At 59.4% G+C, this 26,765-nt stretch overlaps 1 protein-coding gene across 12 annotated transcripts in view; it reads left to right on the forward strand.

Annotated features, from left to right (window-relative positions):
- The window catches only part of TNS3 (tensin 3), a 151,067-nt gene that overhangs the window by 24,413 nt on the left and 99,889 nt on the right, over positions 1–26,765 (forward strand). For 3 of the 12 annotated variants that reach the window (XM_032476337.1, XM_032476347.1, XM_032476349.1), the window contains exons 1-4: positions 527–875; positions 4,007–4,118; positions 7,957–7,994; positions 25,004–25,042. In XM_032476337.1, coding sequence (XP_032332228.1) covers positions 798–875; positions 4,007–4,118; positions 7,957–7,994; positions 25,004–25,042 — 267 coding nt within the window. In that variant the 5' untranslated portion in view covers positions 527–797. Of the gene's footprint in view, positions 1–526; positions 876–4,006; positions 4,119–7,956; positions 7,995–11,469; positions 11,625–25,003; positions 25,043–25,493; positions 25,716–26,765 lie in introns of those variants that run through there. The other 9 variants (XM_032476344.1, XM_032476348.1, XM_032476338.1 and 6 more) reach the window with 8 other exon arrangements.

Below are 26,765 nucleotides of genomic sequence, written 5' to 3' on the forward strand. Positions count from 1 at the left end.
AGGGAGGGGGTGTGGTGGGTCCCGGCCCCCCAGCCGTGGGAAGGCCCCCTCCTCATTTGCTTTGAACTCTCTGGAGCCTTTGCCTGGTCCTGATCCCCCTCTGGCCAGGCTGCTCCTTATTTTTCCTAGTTGGAGAGGCAAATTGGAAAGAAAGCCTTCCTAAGTTGGAGCGTTCCCTTCTCTCCACGCCCTGCCCGCTGTTTGCTAGCAGGGCAGATGACCAGTGACACTGACCATCACAGACGCAGGTTTACTGGACAATATTCAAGATTTAAAGTTGCCACAGCCAAAGAGCCTGTGGGTTTTGGTTTTAAGCCCCTGGGTCTGCATTCTTGGAGAGGGCTGAAACCCTAGTCCAGCTGCACTCCAGCCAGAGGCTTGGGTAATCCAGTGGGAGGGCCCAGGGCGACAGGTTTGCCCCTCACCCCTGCCCGAGGAGGCGTTTCTGCGCCTCTTTTCCAGGGTTTGGCTGAGAAGCCTTCTGCCTTCTCTCTGGAGCTGCGGTCTGGGGCGGGGGAGGGCGGGCTAATTCGTGTCAGATGGAGGGGCGCCAGGGGACCGTGCGCTCACTCGCCTGGCTTTTGTTCCCAGCATCTGACTTCTGACGGCAGAGTGGCCTTGAAGGTGGCGGCCGCGTCCTGCCCGGCCTCCCGGGGTCGAACTTTTCCAGGGACTCCCAGACGCAGGGGCTCGGGAGGCATCCCTGCCTGGCACGACTGCCGGGGAGGGGTCAGCGCCTGCCCCGGCCCTCCTCGCCCGGCCGGGCTCTCCGGGCCCTCCGCGGGCGCCGGGCGGCCATGCGGCTGCGCGTCCGGACCCCGGGGCCGCCTGGAGGGTGCGCGCGCGGGGCGCGGGCGCGCGGTCCCCGGTGCCAGGTGAGTGGGCTCTGGGGAGGGGGCGCGGGACGCTGGGAGCAAGGATCGCGGCGCTGGGAAGGGGGATGCGGACGCGTGGGCCGCTGCGACCCGGACGGGGCCGCTGGGAGAGGGGCGCTTTCGGGCTGGTGAGCGCGTGTGCCTGCGTGTGCCCGCTTACCCCAGTCTGCGCGCGGGTGTGCGGGTGCCCGTGAGCCCTGGTCTGCGCGTGCACGTCCACGCACGCGCCCTTGTCTGTGCGCGTGCCCAAGTGTGCTCCTGCGTCCACGAGTGCGCGTGTGCCCGCGCGTGTGCGCGTTAGGTGCCCAGGAGAGGTCGATGGGGGCAGGGCTTTGCCGGGTGGAAGGCGGGCGCCCCGTGAGCCCACAGGGAGTGGGAGACAGTTCAGCCTCTATTTGCTAATTCAGCTCCCTCTCGAACACGCTTCCTTGGACTCCTTTCCTGGAGTGGAAGTAGGACATTGGATATTTTGCACACTTGTGTTTCTTGCAAAGGAAAAGGGCGCTTGGCTCCGCGCGGACGTGGGGGAAGCGCTGGCCTTGCCCGCCGAAGTGCAAGTTCACTGGGGCTGGTTACAGCCGGCAGTCCCGGGACCGCCCTCCATGGCGTTTGAATGAAGCCAGCAGATGGGGGAGGCAGCTCCCCACCCGGTCAGCAGTCCTTCCTCTGCGTCCAATAATTAGGCATTTAGTGCGTCCGTTTTCCCGGGAACTTACGTAAGGCTCTTAGGGTGGGTTGACAGAATGTCAGCTACTTCACATCACTTTTGTTCCGCTGCCTCGCGATTTTCAGCTTTACACTCGGGCACTGTTGCTGGGAAGCTTGTGGGGACGATGTGTGGTGTGGGGACAGTGTCCCTGGGCCCTGGGCCCTGGGGCTGCTGGTGGTAGGAAACAGCTCCCGGCGGGATCACTCCAGAGATTTGGGGTCCACGCTGCCCCTGCGGGAAGTTTTCAAGGCGTTGAACTTGAGTCACGTTGCTCCGTGGTTTTGCTCAGCGCCTGCCTCCCTAGAATGGAACCGAGCGTTTCCCGGGTCCCCAGACCCACGCCGGAATCCTCTTTGCTGAAAGGAAAACACAGCTCGGATTGTGCTGATGTAGGCTTTGTGCGGGTAACTGTTTGGTTACTGCAGCATCAGCCCAGAGAACCCAGCAGAGAGGTCTGCGAGGTTTCACATGAACGCAGAGCAGCGCAGAGCAGAGTTCCCCTTCTGCACTCCTGTGAAGCTTCCTTGTTCAATCTTGCAGGGACTTTTTTTCCCAAAAAAGCTGAGCTTGCAATCACAGATTACTCTGCACCCCTCAGGGAGTCCTTGTGGAACCTGCAGCCTTGCTCTCTCCCTCTTCCAACCGTAGGCTCCCAACAATTAAATGCAATTTAGATGCCTGAACAGAGCCGGCTAAACGCTTCAGCATTTCGGCCTCCCCTCCCCCGTGCACTCGGGGCCCCGCCTCTTTGGGGGAAATGAAAGCTCGGCGTCAGGTGAAAACAAAGCCGTGCAGCCCCTCACGGCGATGTCCTGTTCAGATGGAGCGTGAGCAGACGCTATTACGCTATCTGAGATGGAGTCCTCGGGGATCCAGCCACCCATTCACACGGCTTCGGCCTCCGCTGAACACCTCTGTTGTTTCCTTCCTCGGGGCCTGGAGCTGCGGCCCAGCTGGCCAGAAAACCCCAGGAACACAGTGCCCCTTTCTCCCTGGTGGTCATAAAGGTATTTGTAAGGAATCAAAAGGTCACAGTATCCCCCGTTGGCCCACAGAATACGGCCGATTCATTCAGTCACAAATACTCATTGAGGGTCCGTGGTTCACTGTTGGCCAGGCACTGGGCACAGCCTCGGGGGACAAATGGATAAGAGCCTGGTGTCCCGCCTTCAGAGGGGAGGGGAGAGGAGGTGCGTAAACAGAGCTGAGCCGAGATTCCAAGGGGGAAAAGTAGGTGCCAGCTGGGGGATGTCGGGAGAGGGGCGCTTGTGGGCTGCCGGAATGTGACGCTCACTCTCCTGCCCCAGCAGGAGGCTGGGAGGAGACCCGCTCTGAGCCTGCACCCCTGTCCGCGCTGCGTGGCCTTGGGGTTGCCCCTCAGCTGGGAACAGTGATGGTCACGGTTACCGCACAGAAGTTCCCAGCAGTGTCGTGAACGTCATGACAGCCGCGTTGTGCCTCTTTTGTGGGCATCGGGTACGAGAGCCCTACCATCCAACAGGAGAGAGGCTCTTGAAAAAAAGAGCAGACACAAACATGTAAACACACGCGGCGGCAGTGCCTTACACGTATGTGGCGCTCCGTGCGGTACAGGGGTGGCTCTCCGTGCAGCTGCACGCGGGAATCGCTGTGGGAGCTTCGAAGAAGACGTGTATTCTGGCCCCGCCTCCAGATGGTCCCTTTGCATTGGTCTGGGGTGGGTGGTGGTCAGGCAGAGCCGTGCTGAAAACTGCCCGAGTGGCTCCACGGACTGCCTGCGCTCACAGCTCACCTGCCATTGCATCCGGCCATTTACAGTAGCTCTGTTAGCGGGCAGGAGGGGAGTGTCCCCTCTCCCTCCTGGGGCCACAGGGCCCCTTTGCAGAATGGTGCGAAGGCTTCTGCTCGGTGCAGGGTGCGCCCCCTCGTTTGGCGGGATTGGCAAGATGACACAGCACCCGGGGCTAGGAGAGGGCACTGCTGCAGGACGGCTGAGGAGCGGTCAGGAAGGACTTGGGGGAAGGTGGGAACTAGGAGTGGTCACACTAGGCAGCTGTAAGTTACCAGCCTTCTGGAGTAGCAGGTGACGTTTGGGGGTGGCCAGAGCATGCTGTCAAGGAGGAATGGCATTCCAGGGTGGGGGGTCCTGCCAAGTCTGGTCCCGTGCAGTGACATGTGGGGGTGGGGTTCTCCTCTGAGGAGGCCCTGCAACCCGGGGGATCACAAGCTGGACCCACAAGGGTGCTGATAGGGAACCAAGGCACCTGGAGACCGGGGGGGGGGGTTCCCAGTGTGCACAGCCCCTTCCTCTCTGTTTGTCCGGGCTGGTTCCCGATTTAGCTGTTGACCTGCTCCGCTGGGTTTATCGCCTCCTGAAAAGGAAGAAGGAGAGTGAACAGACGATGAGCTGAGAAGCTGAGCCTTTCTCCCTTTCCTTTTTCAGCCAGAAGAGTTGACAGCGGGTCCGCACAGCTTTAAGAACAAAGTCTTTAAAAAAGCCCGAGTCTGTGGGGTTTGCAGACAGATCATCGAAGGTCCAGGGGTGTCATGCCGAGGTGAGTCCAGGCCTCCCGTTCTCATGCTGGTTGCATCCAAGCCAAGCAAACAAACACAAACAGAAATCCCCCCAAATCGAAACCTCTTCTGGGAGTTTCCAAAAATGCAACCCTGGAAATCCCCCGCATCCTCGCTGGACCAGGACCGGCCGTACGACGCTGACATGTGCTCACGAGGAAGTTTTCCAGAAAGAGGAAAGCTGGTCGCTGGGGCCGCGGGGCCAGCAGTGGGCGGCTGGGGACTTGCCCCGACTGGTCCCTGTCCTGCCCACAGCTCGAGTTGTTCCATTTTACCTCTCGACCTCTTACTGGAGCTCACGAGGGAATGTTTCTGCTTTGTCGAGCGAGGGCTCTTGGGGTCACGGAGAGCGCCTGCCACTAAACGCGGCGTTAGCTTCGCTCTCTGGGGCCGAGGCCCCAGGTCGTCAGTGCTACGTGCTGTTCCTTGTGTTTCCACGTTAGTCAGTCCGTAGACTGGACGGGGAGCGCGTCTCTCATTTCCCTTGGACCCTGGAGTGGGGCTGGGGTCGCGGGTCTGGGTCACAGAGTGGAGGCGGGAGGGGAACCTTGCAGAAGGCCTGGGGGCTTCGTGTCACTGGCCACCAACTCCCGCCTCCCCGTCCCCGGGATTATCAGTCCTTTTCTGGATCCCATATCCTTTTCCATTCTAGGTTATGACAAGGCATTGAAATGTCAGTTCCTCACTGTTCTAAGTCACGTGCGGCAAAGTTGCTGCCTCGTGCTGTGGGGCGTCTGTCATGTGAGTTTTAAGGTTGGCCTTGTTCTTCTTAATTTCTGTTTTTGTTCCTTATTTAAGAATGCCTTCTCCTTTTGGGATTGTGTTCAATCCCTTGTCATAAACTATAATGAATAAGAATAAGAACAGGGACATATATGTGTATGTAGCACAACTGAACCATTGCACTAGGCAACATAAACTCACACCACATTGTAAAGCGACTGCACTTCAGTTAAAAAAAAGAAAAGAATGTCTTCCCTTCTGTCTGATCATAAAAATGTTTCACAAACCTTCATCCTAATGTTCATTTCTGCTTTTCCAATTCCGATCCAGCGTCATGGTTGATTCACGTGGCACTCCTGTTCCTTAGGTTATCTTTTGTGAGTGAGCTGGCTTTCCCAGCGCCGGGTTTTGTGTGGCCCACCCTTTCTCCACTGAGTGTGCCGCTGTCTCTTCTGGGCTGAGTTCTCCCCGGGGGAGGAACCAAGTTTGTTTTGTGCTCTACCTGGTTTCCAGTCTTTTCCCCTCGCCTCCTATGGGCACAGTCCCATGTTAGATTTTGAGAAGTCATGATTTTTCAATAGCATCTCGATATTTTACTTGTGGGTGTATAATTGTTTTCTCTGTGGCTTCAGTCACTTCTTTCCTCACGGCAGGAGGGAGTTTCTGACGTCCCTTTGTTCCACCCCCCACCGTGCACACGGAGAAGAGGGCGTGCTGTTAATATGTTAGATACATTGTGTGCACGCGACGTGTGGCTTCATAGGCTGGGCGGGTCCTCCTTCCTGCTTCAGCAGGTGTCAGTCAGGGCTCCTCAGAGAAGCAGAACCAACAGGACGTAGATCGAGAAACTGACTGCGAGGAACCGGTCCAGTTCCGTCTGTATCCGGCAGGTTGGTGACCAGCACAGCCGGTGTGGACTTCCAGCCTGAGCCCCACCAGTCCAGAAGGGGGAGAAGACTGGTGTTCCCGCTTGAAGACGGTCAAGCAGGGAGAAAGAATTCTTTCACTCCACATTTTATTGTCTTCAGGCCCTTGGTGGATGGCGTGAAGCCACACCGGGGGACTTTCAGCTTCATTTCGCCCACGGTTTCAGACAGTGACGCCGTCCAGACGCACCCAGGGTAATGTTGGATACCTGGGCATCTTGTGGCTCCGTGAAGTTGACGCATAAAACTCACCGTCACAAACATGTTGCTTTGGTTGAAGTGTCTGAAGAAAGTCCAGCTCTAGACAGATAGGTGCCTGGGGAAGAAGGCGTCTTTTCTGACATTACCCCAAACTCCACGGTAGTCCCTTAAAGGTTAGTTTTCAGAGAAGACAAGCAAGCGGCCAGCAGGTCCATGAAAAGAGGCTTCACGTCGCTGATCGTCAGGGCGACGCAGAGCGCAGCCGCAGCGAGGTGTCACCTCACGCCTGTCACGGTGGCAGCCCTCAGGGAGACAGGCAGTGACAGCTGTTGGCGAGCACGTGGAGAAAAGGGAGCCCCCCCGCACTGCTGGTGGGTGGGAAGTCCATTCTGCTTTGCCTGCGTCCCGGAGACGGCGGGTCCGCTCTCAGGACCTCCGCCTGAGTGCCTGCGTGGTTTCTGCGACCCACGTGGCAAGTGAGCCTTGAGAGCCGTCGTGGCTGTGGCGCTCTCGTGGCCGAGCTGGCCGTCCTCCGTGGAGGTGACGCACCACTGCCACCTGCTTCCAGCCACCGGAGCCCTTTCTGGGTGATGCTGGGTTCTTGTGGTAGTTCTTTGCTGCCGTATAACCACGTGCCCTAGGGTGAGTGTCCTAGCTTGACGGAGCTTCTGAGGGTCAGGAACTTGGGGCCGCGTGGCTGGCGGTGTCATCTGAAGGCACGACTGAGGCTGGGGACCTGCTCCGGAGGTGGCTCCCTCGCATGGCAGGTGGGGTGGTGCTGGCTGTTGGCGGGCGGCCGCGGTCCCTCCACGTGGGGGGGACTCCATAGGCATCCGTCTGTGTGAACCATTTTGCAAACCTCTGATGCACAGACAGACAGTTCAGAAGGCAGATCTTGTACAGATCATAACCCTGACTCATCCCTGCCTGAGGTCTGGGAACCCCCAGCCACGGTCCAGGTCACTCTTCTCCCTCGTTCAGTCCCCACGTGGACTGTGACTTCTGGATCTCTGTCCCCAGCTCAGAGGCACGAGAGGGAAGGCTTGGAGGGGTAACAAGTTTGGGCCTCGAGGTGCCGACCAGGATGTGGGGCCGTCCCCTGACCTCCACGGCCTCATGCGTCCAGGACCCGACACATTCTGTGCGGTGGCACCATTGTGCTTCGTTGTTTCAAAGCAGGTCCCTGGAACAGATCCATTTTGGCATTGTGATGACCTTGGGTGGTGGTGGTGGTTGGGGGACGGGGGCCCAGGGCACCCCAGCCGGACAGGGCCAGAAAGCTCCCAGGTCACGGGCCCCGGCCTGCCCCACCGGCTAGGTGTCCGCGTGGGAGCCTGCAGTGGGCTGCCTCACCCGCGCCAGCCCCTTGACCTGCTCCCACTGCCGGGGGCAGCCCTTCCCGTCCTGTCCGCACAGCCGCAGCCTCTTGAGGGTGGGCCTGTGAAATCTGCATTCGTTCCGGCTCGCAGTCTGCACTGTTGGGGCCTCCGGACTGACACACGCCTCCCCCGTCCGGCAGAAGGGTCCCCCGCAGGCAGGTGGATGGGGATTCATCCTGACAGTCAGTTCTCAGGTGATCCGGAAGCAGAAAGGGGCCGTGGGACCCAAATGTGCAGTTTCTCCCCGATGCCAAGGCGCCTGTCCTGATTCTTCGGGGACATGCCATCATGTGCAGGCCAACGCTGCTGCTTCCTCCTGCCCAGATTCACCGCCCTTCTCCTCCAGGGACCCGATTCGGCCGCCCGGAGCCCTGGAAAGGCCGGCGTGTCCTTAACCGCCCCCTGAGGTCCCCACCTGCCGTGGGCGACTGGACTCGTGGGCACCACGTCCGTCCGCCCCTCCCTCTGTTGGCCTCGGTACCCTAAGCAGAGAGCCTCCCTCAGGCAGGACTTTTCCAAGGACAGGGAGTTCGGAGACGCAGGAAGGGCCGGGAACCGCTCAGCACCCCGTCTGTCTCTTTCTCTTGCAGCCTGCAAGTACGCCTGCCACAGGACATGTGAAGCCAAGGTAAGCGCCGCCCGGCTCCCGAGGGGCTGCTGGGGCCGCCTGGCCGCGTTGGACGGCGTCGCGGGGGGCGCTTTGGGCCGCGGCCACGGGCACGGCTGCTCGAGGCTTTCTGATACGGGTGTATCGTTTTCAGCCCAAGAATACGCCCAGTCGCGCTGAAATCCGTGTTTTCGAATTATAGGAAAATAACTCCGAAGAATTTGGTTTCAGATAAGACTTCGGTCATTGTGTCCCGGCCGTGTGACAGCTTTTTCTCCACAACAAATGATCCCTTTTTTCTGCCGCTTTTTGGGGCAGGGCGGGGGTGGGGACGAGGTCGAGGGCACGCGCCCGGCCTGGGGATTTTCTGGCCTCTTTTTGAGGGTAGTTCAGAATTGGGCTGGGGTTTCGCGCCGTCACGGAGGTCTGGGGCCCTGGATCGGGCTGGGTGCCCTGCGTTTGTGTCTTCTCCGGAGGGGTTCAGTTGCTCGGTTGAGCTGGGACTTCAGTTAGTGGGAATGAAGGTTCCTGGAGGTGGAATGTGCCTGGGTCACGGTGTCTGCACCGGCCAGGGGGTCCACGTACGATGTTACCCATGGATCGCCCCTGCTGACTGGCCAGCCCCACCTTTGCGGACCCCTCAGGGGTCCTGCAGGCTGTGCCTTGGGTGGAGGTCCAGGGAGATGGGGTTTTGGGGAGTGTGGGGATTTTGTCACTCCTGAGAATTTCCAGCTGGTCCTGGGGCTCCAAGCGGAAGGGGCGTACGTGTGCTGCAGGCTGGCTTCACATGCGTGTGTTCTCCGTGTGAGGACCAGGGTCCTGGCCCCTCCACACTCCCCGCCACGTGCACAGGCAGGAAGACGCACTCACGTGGGTCCACGAAGTGCACACCCCCCTCACATGCACACCCATCTAGACGCACCCACACACATGCACACCCATGCACACCCCCCACACATGCACCCACATACCAGCACGTGTGCACGCACACCCACAGACATGCACACACAGAGTTGGAGAAACCAGAGGTGGGTCCAGCCCTGCTTTTTTCCAAGAAAACGGTTAAATGACTTTCTCCTGTGAAACTTTCCATTTTGGAGCATTTGGGGCCCACGCGGGAGTCGAGGAGGTGAGCTGGGCTCCGTGGGACCCAGTGGCCCAGCCCCCACGCTGGCCCCCCACCTCTCCCGAGGTGTCATGGGATGTGTGCTGTAGCCCGTCTGAGACCAGGCCCCGCTGCAGGCGTTTCCGGTCTCGCTCTGGAGAAGCTTCCCCTTTCTGTCCGAGGCCGGGCGCTGCCGCTCACACCCACCCCTGGCCTGACTGACTTCTGACCCGGCTCTCTTTGGGGTCTGCTTCACCCTCAAGTGCACTGTTCTCCGTCCCCGCTGCGTGCTTTACGCCTCACTGCTGGTGTCTGGGGGTGTGCCCTGGCGGGAGGGAGGACGTCCCCTTGGGGAGGATTCTGGTTTTCGGAGAGGGTTCCCCACCCCTTGTGAGGATTTAGCTGGGCTCCCAGCCCCCGGGGGTCTCTGTCCTGTGTAGCTTGTGGCTCCTCACCCGGGTGGGGAGGCTGAGGGGAGAGCCACCCCCAGGGGCACTGCAAGATGTGTCATTCTGCACGTGTGTGCATGCATGTGCGTGTGTGGACGTGTTTGTGCACGTGTGTGCATGCTCGGCCGTGCATGTGGATGTGTTTGTGCACGTGTGTGCGTGCACGTGTGTGTGTGCGTGTGCTCGGGCGTGCCTGTGCGGGCCCCCGCCTGTGACACTCTGGCCGGCCCGGCCGCAGCTGCACACGGCACCGGCTCCTAAAAGGCAGCCCAGGGCCGACGCCCCAGGGGATTGAATTCTTTGGTTCAAAGGAAACTCCAGGAGGCTCACCTATCCCTGATCCTGGCATCGCGAGCCCCGTAACTGGCAGCGTGCTTGGCTAGGTGAGCTTTTCTTCGTATTAGATCATGGTCGGGGGAAGCGTATCCGTGTCCATTTTTTCGAATAACACGGCTTTGAATGGCAGGAGAGAGCGCCAAGCAGTGACAAAGGCCCTTCTAATTCCAGAACCGCAGCGCCGTTGCTGCTGGGCAGATGAGGGCCGTTAAATTCTCAGCCGCCCCCAGAGGACAGGCGGTCGGGGAGCCACTCAGTCTCCCAAAATCTGAGACGTGCTCTCCGACGGCTGGTCCCCGCTCACCGCAGGTGTGCGCCTGACTGTGTGCGCCGGGTTTCTCTGGGGACGCTTTGGTCAGGAACACGGGCTTCGGTCTAACATCTGGTCCATCCACTTACTGACTCGGGGGTGGAGTGGCTGCGGGTCCCTCTGCCCTCCTCCGCGGCCCTGGGGAGGACCTGAGGGGAGGGCTCGCTCCGCGGAGCATGGGAACCCGCCGGTGTTGGCATCATGCCGCCGCCGCCAGGGCCACTGTCAGAGGCTCCCAAGCGGGCCCGGATGGCCCCTGGGAGATGTGGGAGAAAAGGGGTCGGGAAGTGGGGCCGGGAGCTTGGGTCAGGCCACTGTCTTCTGGGTGTTGGGCCTCATGTGTGCCGAGGTGAGGCTGCGCGGTCCGGTCCAAGGGCACCGGGAGGCAGAGACTGCATCCCAGCAAGGCACTCGTCTGCTGGGGCGCGTCCACTTCCCCGAGCCTCAGTTTCTTCATGCATCAAATGGGTGAATGATCCTTCTGCAGTTCCACTGAAGCAGCTTGCTGTTAGCTGTCAGTGGCAGTGACCGTAATCCCTGGAGCTTTAAGGACGAGGAGTCACTCGTGGGTGCCCGCCGGGAAGGCTGGAACTCTGGGGGTCTTGCTCGCTTGGGGGGCCGTGCGCCTTCATGGCCACGTGCGCTCTCGGGGCATCGTGATTTGGCTTTTTCCTGGCCTCTGTTCGCTCCTGGCGAGAGGAAGAAGGAAGTGGGAGAAACCAAGCCGATTCAGGAAGGTGGACGATGGAGAGCGGACGGGAGGGCGGGGCTGCTGGTGGTGCCCCCGAGCTGTGACAGAGGAGGGTCCTTGCTGGGCCGCCCGTCGCCCAGGCCCGTCCCTGCCTGGCCCCTGCTCTGAGAGGCATCCTGGGTTCAGTCTCAGAGGCCACACAGACCCCCAGAGGTTCCTGCTACTGTCGGCCCCAGAGCTGGGAGCACATGCTGCTGGCTCAGAGGATGCCCCCGGGCCCCTCTGTCCATCTGGGCTGCACAGCACGCTGGCCAGGCCCCTTTCTGGACCTGCCGTGATGGGCGCCTGGTCGGAGACACAGCCCAGGACCGACCACGGGTGCTGCCTGCTTGGTTTCAGGATGGGAGGGGCGTCCCGTGCTCTGCCCGGCCCCCCTGGCTCCCGCGGGGGCCGCTCCCTCCTCTGTCCTCCCTGTGGCTTCACGTGGTGTCCCAGCTGGGGGCCGCCGCCCACTTCCGCTTCGCACAGAAGCAGAAGTCTCTGCCCTGAGGAGCGTGGCACCCTGCCGCAGCCTGCCACCCACTCTGCCTTTGCCGTGGCCCCAGGGACCCACGTCACGCTGATGGCTGATGCAGAAGCTGCAGTGACTTGGTCGGACAGGCCGTCTTCCAGATGGCATCTCTGTGCCAAGGGACGGACGAGGCCCAGAGCCGGTGACCTCCCCAGCACCAACCACCACGCCTCGCCTGGGTGTCCACAGGTACCCACTGGCTTCACGCACGGGTCTGTTTGGTTTTTAATTGAAGGATGGTGGATGACCAGTGTTGTGCTGGTTTCTGGTGTACAGTGTAGTGGTTCAGTCACGTGTATCTGTTCTTTTTCAGATCCTTTTCCATTATAGGCTATTGCGAGGTATTGAATACAGTTCCCCGTGCTGTACAGTAGGACCTTGTTGTTTTTCTCTTTTATATACAGTAGTGTGTGTCTGCTAATCCCAAGCTCCCAATTTATCCTTCTCCACCCTTTCTCCTTTGGTAACCACAAGTTTGTTTTCTGTGTCTGAGTCTGTTTCTGATTTATAAATAAGTTCATTTGTGTAATTTTTTTAGATCCTACATATGAGTGATCTCATGTGGTATTTTTCTTTCTTTCTGGCTTACTTCACTTAGAATGACAATCTCCAGGGCCATCCACGTTGCTGCAAATGGCATTATGTTGTCTTTTTTATGGCTGAGTAGTATTCCATTGTATAAATATACCACAGTTTCTTATCCAGTCATCTGTTGATGGACATTTAGGTTGTTTCCATGTCTTGGTTATTGTAAATGGTGCTGCAATGAACATTTAACTTACAACCTGTAAACATTAACTTATATGTCTGCTGGTTGACTTTTGTCTTCAGATGGCTCTTCTCCGTGTAAGAAGGCAAGTGGCTTCCCTCCTGGGGCCGCTGTGTTCCTGGCCTGGTCGGTCACTGGACGAGATCCCGCAGTGACATGACCGACCCACTGTCACATGACTTCCAGATGCCGGCGTTCAGGGGCGCTGGGTTTCTGAGTTCAGGTTTCTGCTGTTCCGGGTCGTTTTGGTGCTTTGCGTCCCTCACGCCATCAGCCACAGAGCTGATGTGAGTCTGTGTGTGTGCCTGGTGGAATGCCCCCAACCCTCCGGCTTGCGGCCTGTCTCCCTGGAACCCCCACCCTCAGGCTCGGGCCTGGGCTTCCCTGCGCTGCGTCTCCTTTCCCTGCCTGGAAGGATGCACCGAGGACCCAGGCCCCTGCCTGCCCCTCCCCGTGGCCCTGCTCACTTCACGTCTGTGATGTCTTTCCTGAGACCCCGTCCCCCCCCCCCCCCGGAGACACAGGCAGGAGAGCATGTCTCCCCGGCTCCCGGCAGCTCCTGGTCCCCTGGGCTGGGCCTGAGCTGCTGGGAACGTGAGTGTGGACGTCCGACGGCCTCGCTGCTGCAGCCCGAGACACCCCTGCACGAGGGAGCCGGGGCGCTGAGCCCCATCCTCCTGCCCAGCCCTCCTGTCCCTTGAGGCCCCAAGCCCACCAGCCAGCTCCAATCCGGGCGAAGCGCCCCCCTCTGCCCGCACTGAGCCTTCAGAGGCATCTGGTGCAGGAATGAACTGGTCTCGTGGTGGGAGAGGGGTCTGCCTTTACCTCCCGCAGGAGGTCGGCTGTGGCATTCCTTCTCTTGGGAACAAATGACCTGAGTGAGTAAAAAGGAACGAGGGAGTTTTCTCTAAGACCCCTGGTCCCGCGAGCAGGGCGCCTGTGAGGGTCTGTGTGCGCGTCACCCCGGCCCCACGTCCCCGGGCAGCCTGACAGTCTCGTGAAGCGCGGTGGCGCCTGTGACCCAGCGGGTGGCTTTGGGGCAAGGAGATCACGCAGCCCAACGTGGAGCCAGCGACTGGCCGCTAACATGTCTCAGAAGTGAGAGCCGCAGCCACGGCCCTGAGGGTCGTCCGTGACAGTCTGTCCGTGAGCGCCACGGCCTCTCTGGGAGGTTGTCCTGTCCTTGCCCAGCCTCCAAGGAGGCCCGGGGCCCCGCCTCTGCGTCTCGGGAGTGTTCACCCCACCCTCCCCTCCTCCCACTCCGCCCGTTAAGGGAGGAGCCGGTTAATGCCTGAACTGCCCAGGTCAGCAACGTTCCCAGATTTGCTGTGGGCCAGGCCCCGAGCTGGCTGCCAGGGCCACGTGGGCTGCCGCCATCCGGGACCAAGCAGGGAGGTCAGTCTGGGTAGAGGTTCCACTGATCCACGTGTGCCTGCGTTTTCACATTTGGCCATTTTTTTTAATGAATAGTTCTGTTTTAGGGCAGTTTCGGGGTCGCAGCAAAATCGAGGGGAGAGTACGAATTCAGGGACTCGCCCGGAGCCCTCTTTCCACTGGCGTGCGCGCAGGCACGGTGCCACCTGTTCAGCGACGCTCCAGCCCTGCTGCCTTATGGCTGACGGAGTCCGCGGTGCACACGGCGGCTCACTGTGTCGTTCGCCCCGCGGATCTGGACAAGCGTCTGATGACATGTACTCCCCGTTAGGGTCCCACAGAGAGCAGCTTCCCTGCGCCGCACGTCCTCGGAGCACCGCCTGTTCCTCCGTCCTCTCCCGACCCCTGGCAGCCCCTTTGCTGTCTCCACGGTTTTCCGTATGGTGGGAACCATGCCGCCGGCAGCCTTTTCGGACTGGCGTTTTTCACTTAGCCACGTGCATCGAAGGTCCCTCCCTGTCTTCTCGTGGCTTGACCATTCACTTCTCTTTACTGCTGAGTAATATCCCCTTGTCCGGAGGGACCGCAGTTTATTTATCCATCAGCCCCGGAAGGACATCCCGGCTGCTTCCCTGTCCTGTGTTTCATTTTCGCAAGTTGTCACTGGGGTTGGAAGAGGCGTTAAGCTCCCGTCCCTTTTCCCGTAAGACCGCTTTCCTGGTAGGCCTGTCCCCACCCATCTTTTTTGACTTTTTTTTTCTTTAATTGTGTTCCACAATTTTGTTTATTTTTGGTGAGGAAAGGTAATTAGGTTTGTCTGTTTATTCCTGGAGGAGGGGCTGGGGATCGAACCCAGGGCCTCGTGCATGCTGAGCGCGTGCTCTACCACTTGAAGTATACCCTCCCCCTTCTTTGGCTTTTTAATTAGAAAAAAGTCACTCTGCACATTGCACCCCCGAAGCTGTTACCCCGCGGCCCAGAGTTTGGGGCCCCCCACCATGTGAATTCCTACCAGCAGAGGCCGTGGCCCGGGCGTGGGGGCTGCCTGGATGGTCTGCACGCCTCGCGCAGCCGCGCCAGGGAAGTGCTAGTTTTCTGTAAACACAGCGGCTTCCTTTGTGCAGAAATTTGTGTTTTTAAAACCGCGAGTCATCTGGGCCCGAGCCGGGGCGTCGGTCTGGGCCTTGGGTCTGCCTTGGGCTCGGAGGCGGCCAGCAGGACGGGTTCCCTTGGGGACTGGCTGGCTCTGCTGTCGGTGGCTGGCTGTGGGTCCCCATTCTCCGTGCCCGACTTGGGGGCCTTGCTGGGCACCGGGCGGGCTAGCGGCACCACGTCCGCCGTTTCACGGGAGGAGACAGAGGGCGGTGTGGAGGCTGGCGTGGTTGTGGCTGCGTCGTTGAGAGTCTCGCCCCCCATGACTGATTTGCTCCCCAGTGCAGCCCACGTCTAAGTGATGTTTATGTAGGATTCACCAGCTTGCCCCCAGAAGAGCCCAGAAGGGAATTCTAATCTTTTGAAATACATTCATTTTAAGTAAATCATAGAATATAAAAACCTGCCCTGTTTTCCCCAAATCGTCACTTTTTGTTCCACATTGTGGAGTGAGTGGCCCACGAGGCAGGGCCCATGCAGACCCAAGGTAGACCTGCACTCACCTGCCGCCCGGCAGCCTCCTTACCTGGGGAGCAGGAGGCGGTGGGACAGCCTGGGCCACCGCGCGTCCAGATGCTGCTATTTACACGTGGGAGGCGCCCTGGGACCCGACTTTTGGGCCACATCCTTCTCACTCCTGGAGCCACGTGTGTCACTCATTCTTGACTGGAGAGGCCGTCCCTGAGGGGAGGGGCACCTGGGCCTGGGGGCTGCTTACGTTGCTCAAAACAGCGTCTGAAATTCTGGGAACACGCGTTTCTCCGCGTTCACTGGAGGCGGCTCCGTGCTCCAGATGTTTGATAAACCCCTCGACCGTGGGTCCTGGGACCCTTTGTCACAGCGGTCTGCTCCTGGGCCTGACTCAGGCCCTCGGTCAGTCCCAGCGGGGTTTTAGTTCGTCAGCTTTTTTTGCAGTCATAACACAATTGGATGCTAGACACGTGCTGTCTCCAGGTGACCCTTGGAGAGCTGCGGTCATTTAAATGTGTACGTTCTGGAAGGTTCCTTCCGGCACCGTCATCTTTGGCCAGGCACCTTGTGGTCCTTTACAGGGAGACCAAGGACCAGGGCCCTGTCCCCACCCCCACCCCGAGGACCTGGGGGGACAGGACGGATGGTAACAGCAGTGTTTTGAGATATTTTAAACAAAGTGATTCTAGTTTTCTCTGGGACCTGCCTTGGGCACAGGGGACCCAGTTTCCCAGGAGATGGTCAGACACAGGCGAGCTGGATTGCTGAGGCCGGAGGCGGGGAGCAGAGGGGCGCCTGCCTGCGGGGCATCGGGAGGGCTGTCCCACCTGACCCACGTGGCCGGGCTTTGGGGACAGAGTAAGGGCAGCAGGACCGCAAGGCCCCTCGATTCAAAGCAGACGTCCCTCTGGTGACATGTCAAACGCGCGTCCTGGTGGGTCAGGCGGTGAGGCAGGAGCCGGGCCGAGACAGGCCCCTGCAGCCCTGAAACGTGCTGTGGGCGGGGCACCTGCCACTGCCGTGTAAACAAAAACAGGATGACGCCCTCGGCCGTGATTATCTGCCCCGCTGCCTGTCAGAGATGGGGCTCCTCGTGCATGGAACCCTGTCTCAAGCAGTTGTTTCTCTCCCCGCAGCCACGCTCTTTTTGGGGGAACAGAAGTAGTAAACGGGCGTGTGCACGTGTGGCTGCTGGAAGCCGCCCCTCGAGCCAGGGGACCCCCGGGGAAGGACCCCCGGGACTGAGTCTGGGTTCTGATGGCCCTGTGGTAGCTCGTGACTCTGGTGTGTCCCCCTACAGCTAAGAGGATGGCAGCGGGTCCCTGCCTGTCCCCGGGCCTGGCAGGGTTTTGTGTCTTCTGCTATCCGCAGATCGGTCCTCCCGGCCCCTCCTCCCCCCTGGGCCGTCTGTTCTGGAGTCGGGCCTGCAGTCCCTGGTGGTTTGGGGGTGGTGAGGTCATGACACGTCCCGTCCGGGAGAGGGGGTTCCAGCCAGGTCGTGGTCTCTGAGGTTCCCCCTCTGCTGCCCTTTTCCTCCGTTGTCTCCCAAGCGTTACATTCAAGCTGGGAGGGGTGACAGAACCCTGTGCCAATGTCAGTGTCCCCTGTCCCCCGTGGGGAGGACAGGCTTGTGGGCTGTGGGGACCTCTGCTCTGCAGGCCTCATGCTCAGGAAACTGGCTTTGGACCTGTCCGCACAGCTCTGGACACCTGGTGCCTCGTGGCAGTCCCCCCTCCCCACCGCATGTGTCCGTGGGCACCCCCGCCACCTGGGGGAGGCCCCCCACCGATGTCAGGACCGTGGATGGACACGCGGGGGTTTCACGGGGTCTGTGGGCTCCCTCACGCCTCCCGTTTGAAGTTGCTTGTAGTTGGAGGAGAGGAAGATTTCTAACCAAGCTGCCAGCGGTGCTTCTGCGAGGCTGCCTGTACAGGCTGGGTTTCAGCTGAAACAGCCCCGGTTTCTCCTTCTTTCAGCTCCATTTTGAGCAGCAGGATGACAGTAGTCAGCCACGCGTTGGAGTCCCCGCCTCCGCATTTTAATTTGCAGAGTTAAACTCCCGTCTCGCCCTGCGCTTTGTTTTCTCTCCGGCGAAGCTGTTTATTTTGAGCAGGGATTCAGGACGTGCCCGCCTCTGCTTTCCGTCAGGCACAGAAATAGCTCCTAGGGGCCCCTCTGTCCCCCTCGGGGTCCTGTGGGCGTGTCTCAGGGCATTTCTTCTTCTTCTGTGTGTCTGCTCCGCGCACCCCCCGATCCCCCCTGGAACTTCCCAGAGCAGGTGTGCCGTGGTTTCTGCCCGGGGCTGCGCACGGGGCTCTGGGCGGCCGGCCTCCCCCGGCCCCGCTCAGGGCGTCTTCAGAGGAAACTCACCCGGCCTCTTGCAGGGTGGGAGGCAGATATCCTGGTTCTGGAGTCTTTCTCTGAAACCTTTGTGCCCTTGGAGATTTCCTCCTTTACTTGGGAAAAGCATTTTGTGGGAGAGGCCTGCGGGGGAGCTGGGAGCTGCCCAGGAGAGGGGAGGGCCGGGTTCTGGGGAAGGGGTGGCAGGAGGGAACTGCTGGGCCTTTGAAGGAAGGCCTGGCAAATGGAATGGGCCCCGATCAGAGGGGCCGGGGCTGCAGGCAGTTCTTAGGCTCTCGGGTTGGGATTCTGGGTGGAGAGTGACCCCGTGAGCAGGATTTAGCAGACGTGGGTGGAAGTTTAGCGTCATCAGGTGAACCCATGCGGGTTTATGGGACATGGGTACGTGGACATTCGGACTGAGCTAGCTGGCCTTATGTGGTCTAATGCTAAATTTGCAGCATTTTCTTCTAAGGTTTTTTTTTTTTAATGGAGGAACTGGGCACGGAACCCAGGACCTCATGCCTGCTAAGCACACGCTCTACCACACGCTCTACCACTGAGCTATCAAAAAGTACCCTCTTTTAAGATTTTTTTTTTACTTTGTTTTATTTAACATTTTTATTGATTTATAATCATTTTACAATGTTATATCAAATTCCAGTGTAGAGCACAGTTTTTCAGTTATACATGAACGTACATATATTCATTGTCAAATTTTTTTTGTCTGTGAGCCACCACAAGATCTTGTATATATTTCCCTGTGCTATACAGTATAATCTTGTTTATCTATTATACATTTTGAAATTCCAGTCTGTCCCTTCCCACCCCCTGCCCCCTTGGCAACCACAAGTTTGATTCTATGTCTATGAGTCTGTTTCTGTTTTGTATTTCTGTTTTGTTTTTTGTTTAGATTCCACATATGAGTGATCTCATATGGTACTTTTCTTTCTCTTTCTGGCTCACTTCACTTAGAATGACATTCTCCAGGGACATCCGTGTTGCTGCAAATGGCGTTATGTTGTCATTTTTTATGACTGAGTAGTATTCCATTGTATAAATATACGACCTCTTCTTTACCCAGTCATCTGTCGGTGGACATTTAGGCTGTTTCCATGTCATTGGTATTGCAAATAGTGCTGCTGTGAACATTGGGGTGCAGGTGTCTTTTTGAAGTAGGGTTCCTTCAAAGGCTTGATCTCCAGAATATATAAGCAGCTCATACGACTTAATAAGAAACAACCAAACAACCCAATCCAAAAATGGGCAGAGGACCTAAACAAGCAATTCTCCAAGGAAGAAATACAAATGATCAATAGGCACATGAAACAATGCTCAGTATCACTAATTATCAGAGAAATGCAAATCAAAGCTATAATGAGGTATCACCTCACACCAGTGAGAATGGCCGTCATTCAAAAATCCACAAACGACAAATGCTGGAGAGGCTGTGGAGAAAGGGGAACCCTCCTACACTGCTGGTGGGAATGCAGTTTGGTGCAGCCACTGTGGAAAACAGTATGGAGATTCCTCAAAAGACTAGGAACAGACTTACCATATGACCCAGGAATCCCGCTCCTGGGCGTATATCCAGAAGGAACCCTACTTTTTTTCTTTTCTTTTTTTTTTTTTTTTTAAATTGAACCTCTTTTAAGATTTGGTGGTAAGTTGCAAGCTATTAAAATTTGTCACTTTTTCCTTTTCTCCTCAGACCTTCCCTGGATCAGAGGACAGTTGGAAAAGGCCAGGCTGCTCATTGTCCCATTTTTAGACATGTAAATTGTGTTCTTTTAGGTATTTTGGGGGAAATCCCCTAGGTATCCCCCTTTGTGGACGGCACCATTTCCATCCTTAAGCAACTGTTGTTTCTGTTTGCGTCTTTTATTCCTTTCTGTTTGCAACAAGGAGCGTGTGAAAAAGTCGTGGGGGTGGCGCCATATCATTTTTAAGCTCTTCTTTTAAGAAAAAGGAAACGTCCCCCCTTTATTTGTCCTGAAGTTTCGGTGCAGCTCGTGGTCCCGTGTGTCCTGGCTCTGCCCACCTTGTGCACAGAGACACTGTTATCTGGGCCAGTCTGGTCGAGGTGTTCAACCCTGAGGGATGGTGTCCTGATCCCTGTCCTGGGCCCTGGGTCCCTGGCTGCAAGGACGCCCTGGCCATGCAGCTGTCAGCCTGCAGTGTTGGGGGGAGGGGGCTTGGTGTGGGAGGGTGAGGGGAGGGGCTGGCGCCTGTGTGATGGGCGGGACACCCCCCCCCCAGGAGGACACCTGCAGCGGTCCTGTGGGGCACGGACTGGCCAGGGACAGGTGCTCCACGCGGGGTAGGTGCATGGGTACCCTGCTCCTGCCCTGCTGTTGGGGGTCCTCAGGGCAGTCCTGGCTCGGTGCTGGGGTCCCCTCCATTGTCCCCATGTGCCTTCTCCTCGGCCAGGACCTTAACTTTTATTCTGAGTATGAGTAAATTGAAGCAAAACGCGCTCCTTCATTCGCTAAGACCACTGGGCAAGTTGTTTTCCACGTTACCTGCCAGACCTGACATCCAGACAGGTCCTTCCCCAGAAGCACATGGAATTCCGGGGAGCGGCGGGGGTCCTGTCCCCGCCGTGGGACACCACCTTTCAGGTGTCCTCGCCTCCTGGACCCACCCAGGCAAATGCCAGCTCGCTCCCTGCTGCGGGTGATTCCAGAGCCAGCCCTGCTGCCAGGACACACTATCTGTGCTCTGCAGGGAGTGTCCCTCAGTGCAACGGGATGGTCTTCCTTCACTGTCCCCCTCTTGTAGGGACCTGGGTGCCCTCCCACCCGCTTTATCAAAGCCGCTCCTCGTATCTCTTGGTTCACGGCCCCGCATCCCCCAGGAGGTGGGATCCGCATTTCACAGCCAAGGAAGGCTGAGTTCACAGAGCAAGGGCTGCCCGAGTCAATCGGGCAGGGGTGCTCCAGAATTTAAGGTCCTCAGCCTTTTCTGTTCTATCCAGCCGACTCTGTGGCACTGGAAACTAAGCATATATTTGAAAATCAACTTCTATTTAAAATCGAAGCCCACATTCGGAGAAGTCCCATGTCCTAAGTGTCCAGCCCAATGTGTTCTGATGCTGGACGCACCTGTGTGATCAGATCCCAGGTGGAGAGACGTAGCATGCCCGGCGCCCGGAAGCCCTTCTGCGCCGCTGTGGACCCCGCCTGCTCGGACCCTGATTCTTCACCCTGGAAGCGGGCGGGCTCGCGGGGAAGGGTGTGCGCCTCTGCCCTGAGTGGGGGTCTTTGCGTCCCCCTCCCGGCCCCGTGTCTTGTGTCTCCTGGCGGGGTGACCGGAGGCGCCCCGGGGGGCTGTCAGAGACGGCCGCACTCCTCCTGGAGAAGGAGCCCCGCATTGGCCCCGGGGCATCCGCAGCACTGCAACTCCCTCGGAAGCCAGGTGCAGGCTGCGTCTTTGTGGGGTGTGCGCTCACTGTCACACACACAGTCACATGGGCACACTCACTCCCATTCCCCGGGGCACCGTTGCTCCCGCCTGCAAGGCCCCCTCTGTCCTGCCCACTGGCCCACCCGGCGGCTCCGGGGCAGGCTGCTGATACGGGCAGGCAGCAGGCGCCCTGCAGGCGGGTGCGGCTGGGCGCAGCCCTGTTTGTTTGTGGTCGTCCTTGGTAACGGCGACTCGCCCCACATGGACCTGTGACAGGGCCATAAAGTGCAGGCCTCTGGGGCCCCCTCTGCGGCTTCCTTAGTCACTAGTGGGCGCTGGCTCTGCCTCCTACCCCATTCCCTCAACGTCGCCTCCCTGACACCCTTACCGAGGCTTCCGTTCCTGTCAGGGGAGGAATGTGGAGTTTGGACCCAGCGTCGCACCTACGTGGCCCAGACGGGACGCTCAGCAGCTTCCCGGGTTGTGCGGCGGCGAGAAGGGCCTGCAGGTGTGCCTGGACCTGTTGGGACTGGGCCAGGGCATCCCCGTCCACACATACCGAACTGCACATCCCGGTCTGAGCGTTCGTGCAGGTGCATCTCAATCCCTACAACCCCGGCTGCCCGTCTCCTTCCGCGCATCTCCCTCCGCGCATCCAGCAGGTGCATCCCTGACGCTCATCTCTTTCCATACATTCCGGTCTGCGCATTCGTGCAGATGCATTTCCAATCCCTGTATCCCAGTCCGCTCGTCTCCCTCCGCGCATCGCTGCAGGTGCCTCCCCGTCCGCTCGTCTCTGCACCTGAGTCGCCTTCTGCGCATCCCCATCGGCTCGTCGCTTTCCGTGCATCCCGGGCCTTGCGGCTGCTGGAGGAAGCTGTCCTCCTCCCGCCACTTGGGCGGGGAAGGGGCTGCTCAGGGGAGGCGCCTGCCCAGACCCTGAGGGGTGCCTGGTGCCCCCGAGCACACTCACCATGCACTTAGGTCTGTGGGCCGCACACACAGGATGGGATCGAGGAACAGAGCCGCGTCGGGACCCCCACCCTCCCCAGTCCCGAATGCGTGCTGGCTGCCCCCTTGGTTTTTGGCCCCATCAGTGAGTGGGGGCGGCCCTGCAGAGGCTGAAGAGACTTTCACGCGGAGGGTGCCCAGGCCGCCTGGAAACGCCCTAGCGCCCCCGTGTTTGTCCCATGAAAATAGCAGGAGCCCTGACGGCACTGCGAGGCGTGTGGTCACAGGTCGCACCGCGGCCCGGGAGGGAAAGCCGTGAGTTCGCGCTGCCGCTCCTGACACGACCTGAACCCTGGACGGCCACCGCATGGTTATTCGGGGCCTCCATCCTGAGAGCGCGCTGCTCCCGACTGGGAGGCAGGCAGGGCCTGGAGGTCAGAGGGGCAGGTGGGGAGCCTGCAGCTGTGTGGCTGCAGCCCTGGGTCCCGGGAGCCCGGTGCTTCTGCCTCTGTGGTCAGGATGCAGAGCTGGGAGCTGGGGGCCGCCTGAGGCTCCAGGAGGTGCAGCCAGGGTGCTGACTGCACTCTGCTCACACCCGTAGTGCCGAGCACGGTGGTCCAGCTCCGGGTGCTGCCAGGCTGTGGTCAGCTGCCCCCTCTTCCTTACTGGAAGGGAGGACACGTCACATGCAGGTAGCTCCCATCCTGGGGTTCTTCGTGCCACGTGGAAGGAATGGGTGTCCATGTGTCCAGTGGTCGGTGGCCTTTACTCAGTCAGGTGTCTGCAGCGCTGATGCAAATGTTAGTTTTCTCTTCCCAGCCGGTGGCTTCCCCCCAGACGCCCTCGTCTCCGAGTCGGTATGTCCTGTGCATGGTCATTTGCAGGCATTCTGTCCTGAGGCCTTTCCTCAGATGTTTGCTGTCTGCCTTGCACAGCAGTGCGTGTGAAAGACGGGCAGGAGGGTCGGAGTCGGTCCTCTGGCCCCTTTCTGGCAGGAACCCCGGGGAGTTTTGCTCCTCTGAGCTGGGGACCCCACTCACCCCACCACATGCCAGCTCATGGACTGACGGAGGGGACAGTCCATGTGGCGTGTGGGAGGACTGTCTGCTCCCTGAGGGCTTGTCCGTTTGTGTAGTAACGTGTGCCTGACAGGAGAAGGCACTCCGCAAAAGTGACAAGATTGGTGCAGCTGGCACAGCTCTCAGTGACGTGACCACAGCCCAGACTCGTTGTGCTGGCCGGGGAGCGGGGAGCCCGGGGGTGCCCAGAGCACAGAGCCCTGCCTTGTGTTCTGGAGGACTCCCCAGGCTGGGCCTGCACCCCTGTGGCCTCGGGGGGGGGTCCCCAGCAACCTCTGATCTCCTTTACTGTCTCCACGGTTGTGCCTCTCCCAGATGCCACAAAGTTGGACTCATTCAGTACCTTGCCTTTTCAGGTTGGCTTCTTCCATTTAGTGAATCAGCAGTTGAGGGTCGTCCAGGTCTTTTCATGGCCTGATAGCACATTCCTTTTTTATTGCTGAATAATATTCCACTGTGTGGAATTCAGATAGTGATTTTTTCAAAGATGGGAGCTCTGATTCCTTGCACGTTCCTCACCTGTGTCAAGTGTTTAGTGAGGCACCAGGACACAAGCCTGTACCAAATGAAAACTGGACAAAGGATGGAATTAGTCATCCTGCTCCAGTAACCATGGAGCTCCTGGTCTGACTGCCAGCACCGTCCTGTAACGCCCTGCTTTTCCAGATTGTTCCTGCTTCCCGGGAATTCTCAGTGTCGAGCAAAGCCAACTGTTGGGTCAGCCACTCTGGGCAGTGGGAGGGGCTGTGGAGTGTGCGGGGAGGGGCTGCTGGGTGTAGGGGAGGGGATGGGGTCCCAGAGAGAGGGCCCTGCCCCAGGCGAGAGCGTGAGTCAGAGTCCTGGGGGAGTAATGACACGTCCCAGACGAATGACTGTGTGTCATGTTCCTTGAGGAGCTTGGCAAAAGAAGTTCCTTGGTATAGGAGCTATAAATAGTCATTGTGGCAGGAGCCAAGGTCACCGGCCACACACTCCAGCCCACAAGGACAGTTTGTCAGATCCCTGTGGTTTCTCCTGCCATGCACACTTTTAGAAAAGCCTCTGAGGATGGGGATGCAAGGAGTCCTGGGGGAACAGAGCCAGGAGGCAGCTCACGGGAGCTGGTCCGGCTTGCAGTGCCGGGATCTGGGCCTTCTGGAGCCGCACGAGCTGGTCCCCTCCCCTGCCGACCGCCCCGCCTGCCTAGGGAGGCTGCCTTGTTCTGAGACCACAGGCTCCTGCTCCCTGCGGCTCTCAGACCACGAAGTCGAGGCCCAGGGTGATCAGAGCCCGAGGCCCCGTGGCCAGGAGGGGCGGAGCAGGGGTCCCACCTGCTCCGGGGTCTTTATCTCCGTTGGGTCTGTCGTCCCGGCTGCCGGCAGCTGTGTCTCTCATGACCTGACTGCAGCGGTGGCCTCATCACGCTGGACCGCGTGTCTTCTTCCGTGCACTCACATCTGCAGGGGCCGGTGGTGGAGCCAGAGGGACCCCCTCCCACCGGCTCACGCTCGGAGCTCCAGCCTAGGGTGAAGTGTCCGCGCTGAGCTTGCCTCCCGTTCGACTCTGTTTTCAGTTCCGCTTGTGGAAATCGTTCTGGGAAAGGCGGTTGCTTCGTGGAGAATGGGAGCCCTGGATGTGTTTGTGGGGGGGGGGGCGGGGGGCGGCTGCAAGACCCCCAGGCGGAGCCCCGCCTCCTTCTCCTGGCCCCGCTCCCCCCACTGCTGGGTGAGGAGGGCTGGCACCAGCTGGGAGTCCCCTGGGTCCCCCCCATTAGAGATGAGGGTCTGTGTTTACGAGCCGTGGGCACTTCTCTTGGGGGCAGGCGCCCTGGTTTCATGCAGTCTCCGAACAGCACCCCGACTTTACAAAAGAAGTGAGCCAAAGCTTGCACTCGCTAAGTCGGGTCTTTGTGTCCTGCGATGCTGGGGCTCTGGGGCCGTGCCTGTGGTCGGGGTGGATGCGGGCGTGGGAGCCTCACCTGGCCGTGATGCCTCGTTTTCCCTGGAGAGAGAGGACGCACCTGCTGACCGTGTTTCTTCTCCCTCCAGGTGGTGAGTCCCCACTGTGCACGAGCCCACCTGGAACAGGTAAGCCCTCGGCCTCCCCTGGGGCTCTTCCTGCCGTGCTCTCTCTGGGGAGCCTTCCGGTCCCTCGAGGGTCCCGTCCGTCTGGTTAGCTGCAGCTTCCACTCACGGGGCTCGCAGGGACCCCGGACCTCCCCGCACTGGTCACGTGCACGCCGTCCTGAAGATGAGCGAACCGTGCACGCCTCCGTAAGAGCACCTTTCGGATCCGTGACAGTTACCTTCCAGGATTCAGTCCCTGAGCCCGAGTTCCCCGGCCGTGACGTAAAGATGCCGCTTGCCTGTTTCTCTTAGTGATAAAGGCATGGGCAAAGCCCTGTGCCCAGGGTTCTGTGTGGGTGGCACGGTGCCGCGGCTCCGGAACAGGACGCTCTGTCAGATGGAAGGTAAACACAGCGATGACGCTGTGTCTTTGGCAAACATGAATGGCTGTCTGCTTTTTAAGTGGAAATGTTCTTTGAACGGCCTGGTCCCTCTGGGTGCTGTCTGCTGACCCTGATGGTTGGCGACCGGGGGTTCAGCCTGGTGTGGAGGACTGAGTGGGGGCTCACAGGACCAAAGGATGCCGGATTCCCACACGCGGAGGTGACTCGCCGTGGGGGCGCCTGCCTTCCCTAGCCTCACCTGTGCGGGGAGGAAACAGGTGTGCCCGTGTCTCCTCCGGGCCACCTGCTGGGTGAGTCCGCGGTGCTTCCCAGAGAGGATGCGACCCTGCGCCCTGAGCCCCAGTGTAGCCATGTACAGAACCAAAGTTGTGGTGGAACTTTGCCACCTGCCTCCTTCCGGTGCCTCTGATGGCTGAGAGCCTGGCGGCGTCTACACCCAGGGGCGCCTTCCCTGCAGCGGCAGTGGACGCCTTCCAAGGGGCTCAGCTCTGTGTCCTGGGTGTGGCTTCCTCCCGGAAACTGGGGGGGTGCCTGTCCCTGCTGGAGGGGGAGCGGTGGGACGGGTGCGGGCAGGGTGGTGTAAGCGGCCGGCTGTGTCTGGTGGAGCTTTGGGGGCGCCCACACGGTGTCACTTCTCGGGGCAGAAAGCACAGAGGCAGCCTTTCCCTGCCCGGCCCCGCACCGGCCAAGGAACTCCTGGCGCCGTGGGCCTGGCATTTAGGATCAGCACGGACGCACCTCCAGGTGACGCCAGCCTTCCGGATGCCACCTTGGGAACCACGGGCCCGACCAGGCCACCTGAGAGCCTGGTCCCACTTCTTTCTCTGTTACCTTCACTGAGTTCCTACACTGCCCCACGGAAGGCCACCTCGGCTCACCCAGAGACGGGGGCACGGGGCTGAGAACGGTAAAGGCTCCCCAGGCCGCAGACCCTGAGCAGCCATCGCCTCCGATCTTGGCCTCTTTTGCTGGCCCCTGGACGTTCGAGGCGAGACAGGCTTGTTGGCCCTGCTTCTGAGTGTTTGAACCCCACAGGGACACCTGAGCAGGGACCACTCTGTCCGTGTGGCTGGAGAGGACGTCGGTGGTGATTCCGTGCCCCCCGGGCTCCAGACCCCAGCTGCCCTTTCTTTTTATTTTTTAATTCAAAACCATTTTGAAAACTCACTATTTTCTATACCTGGAAAGAATGCTTTTTGTTCACGTTAACATCCACGCATTTTGATTTTACTTCCCTCATTTTTAGCAACTGTAGCGTTTTTTTTGAGTACTTTTCATGTTTGCTGAACACAGCGTGCAATGTCACCATGTGAAAACGCCCTGCGGAGATGAGGGTGTCA

Source organism: Camelus ferus, unplaced genomic scaffold (assembly GCF_009834535.1).
Source record: "Camelus ferus isolate YT-003-E unplaced genomic scaffold, BCGSAC_Cfer_1.0 contig385, whole genome shotgun sequence".
Classification (NCBI taxonomy): domain Eukaryota; kingdom Metazoa; phylum Chordata; class Mammalia; order Artiodactyla; family Camelidae; genus Camelus; species Camelus ferus.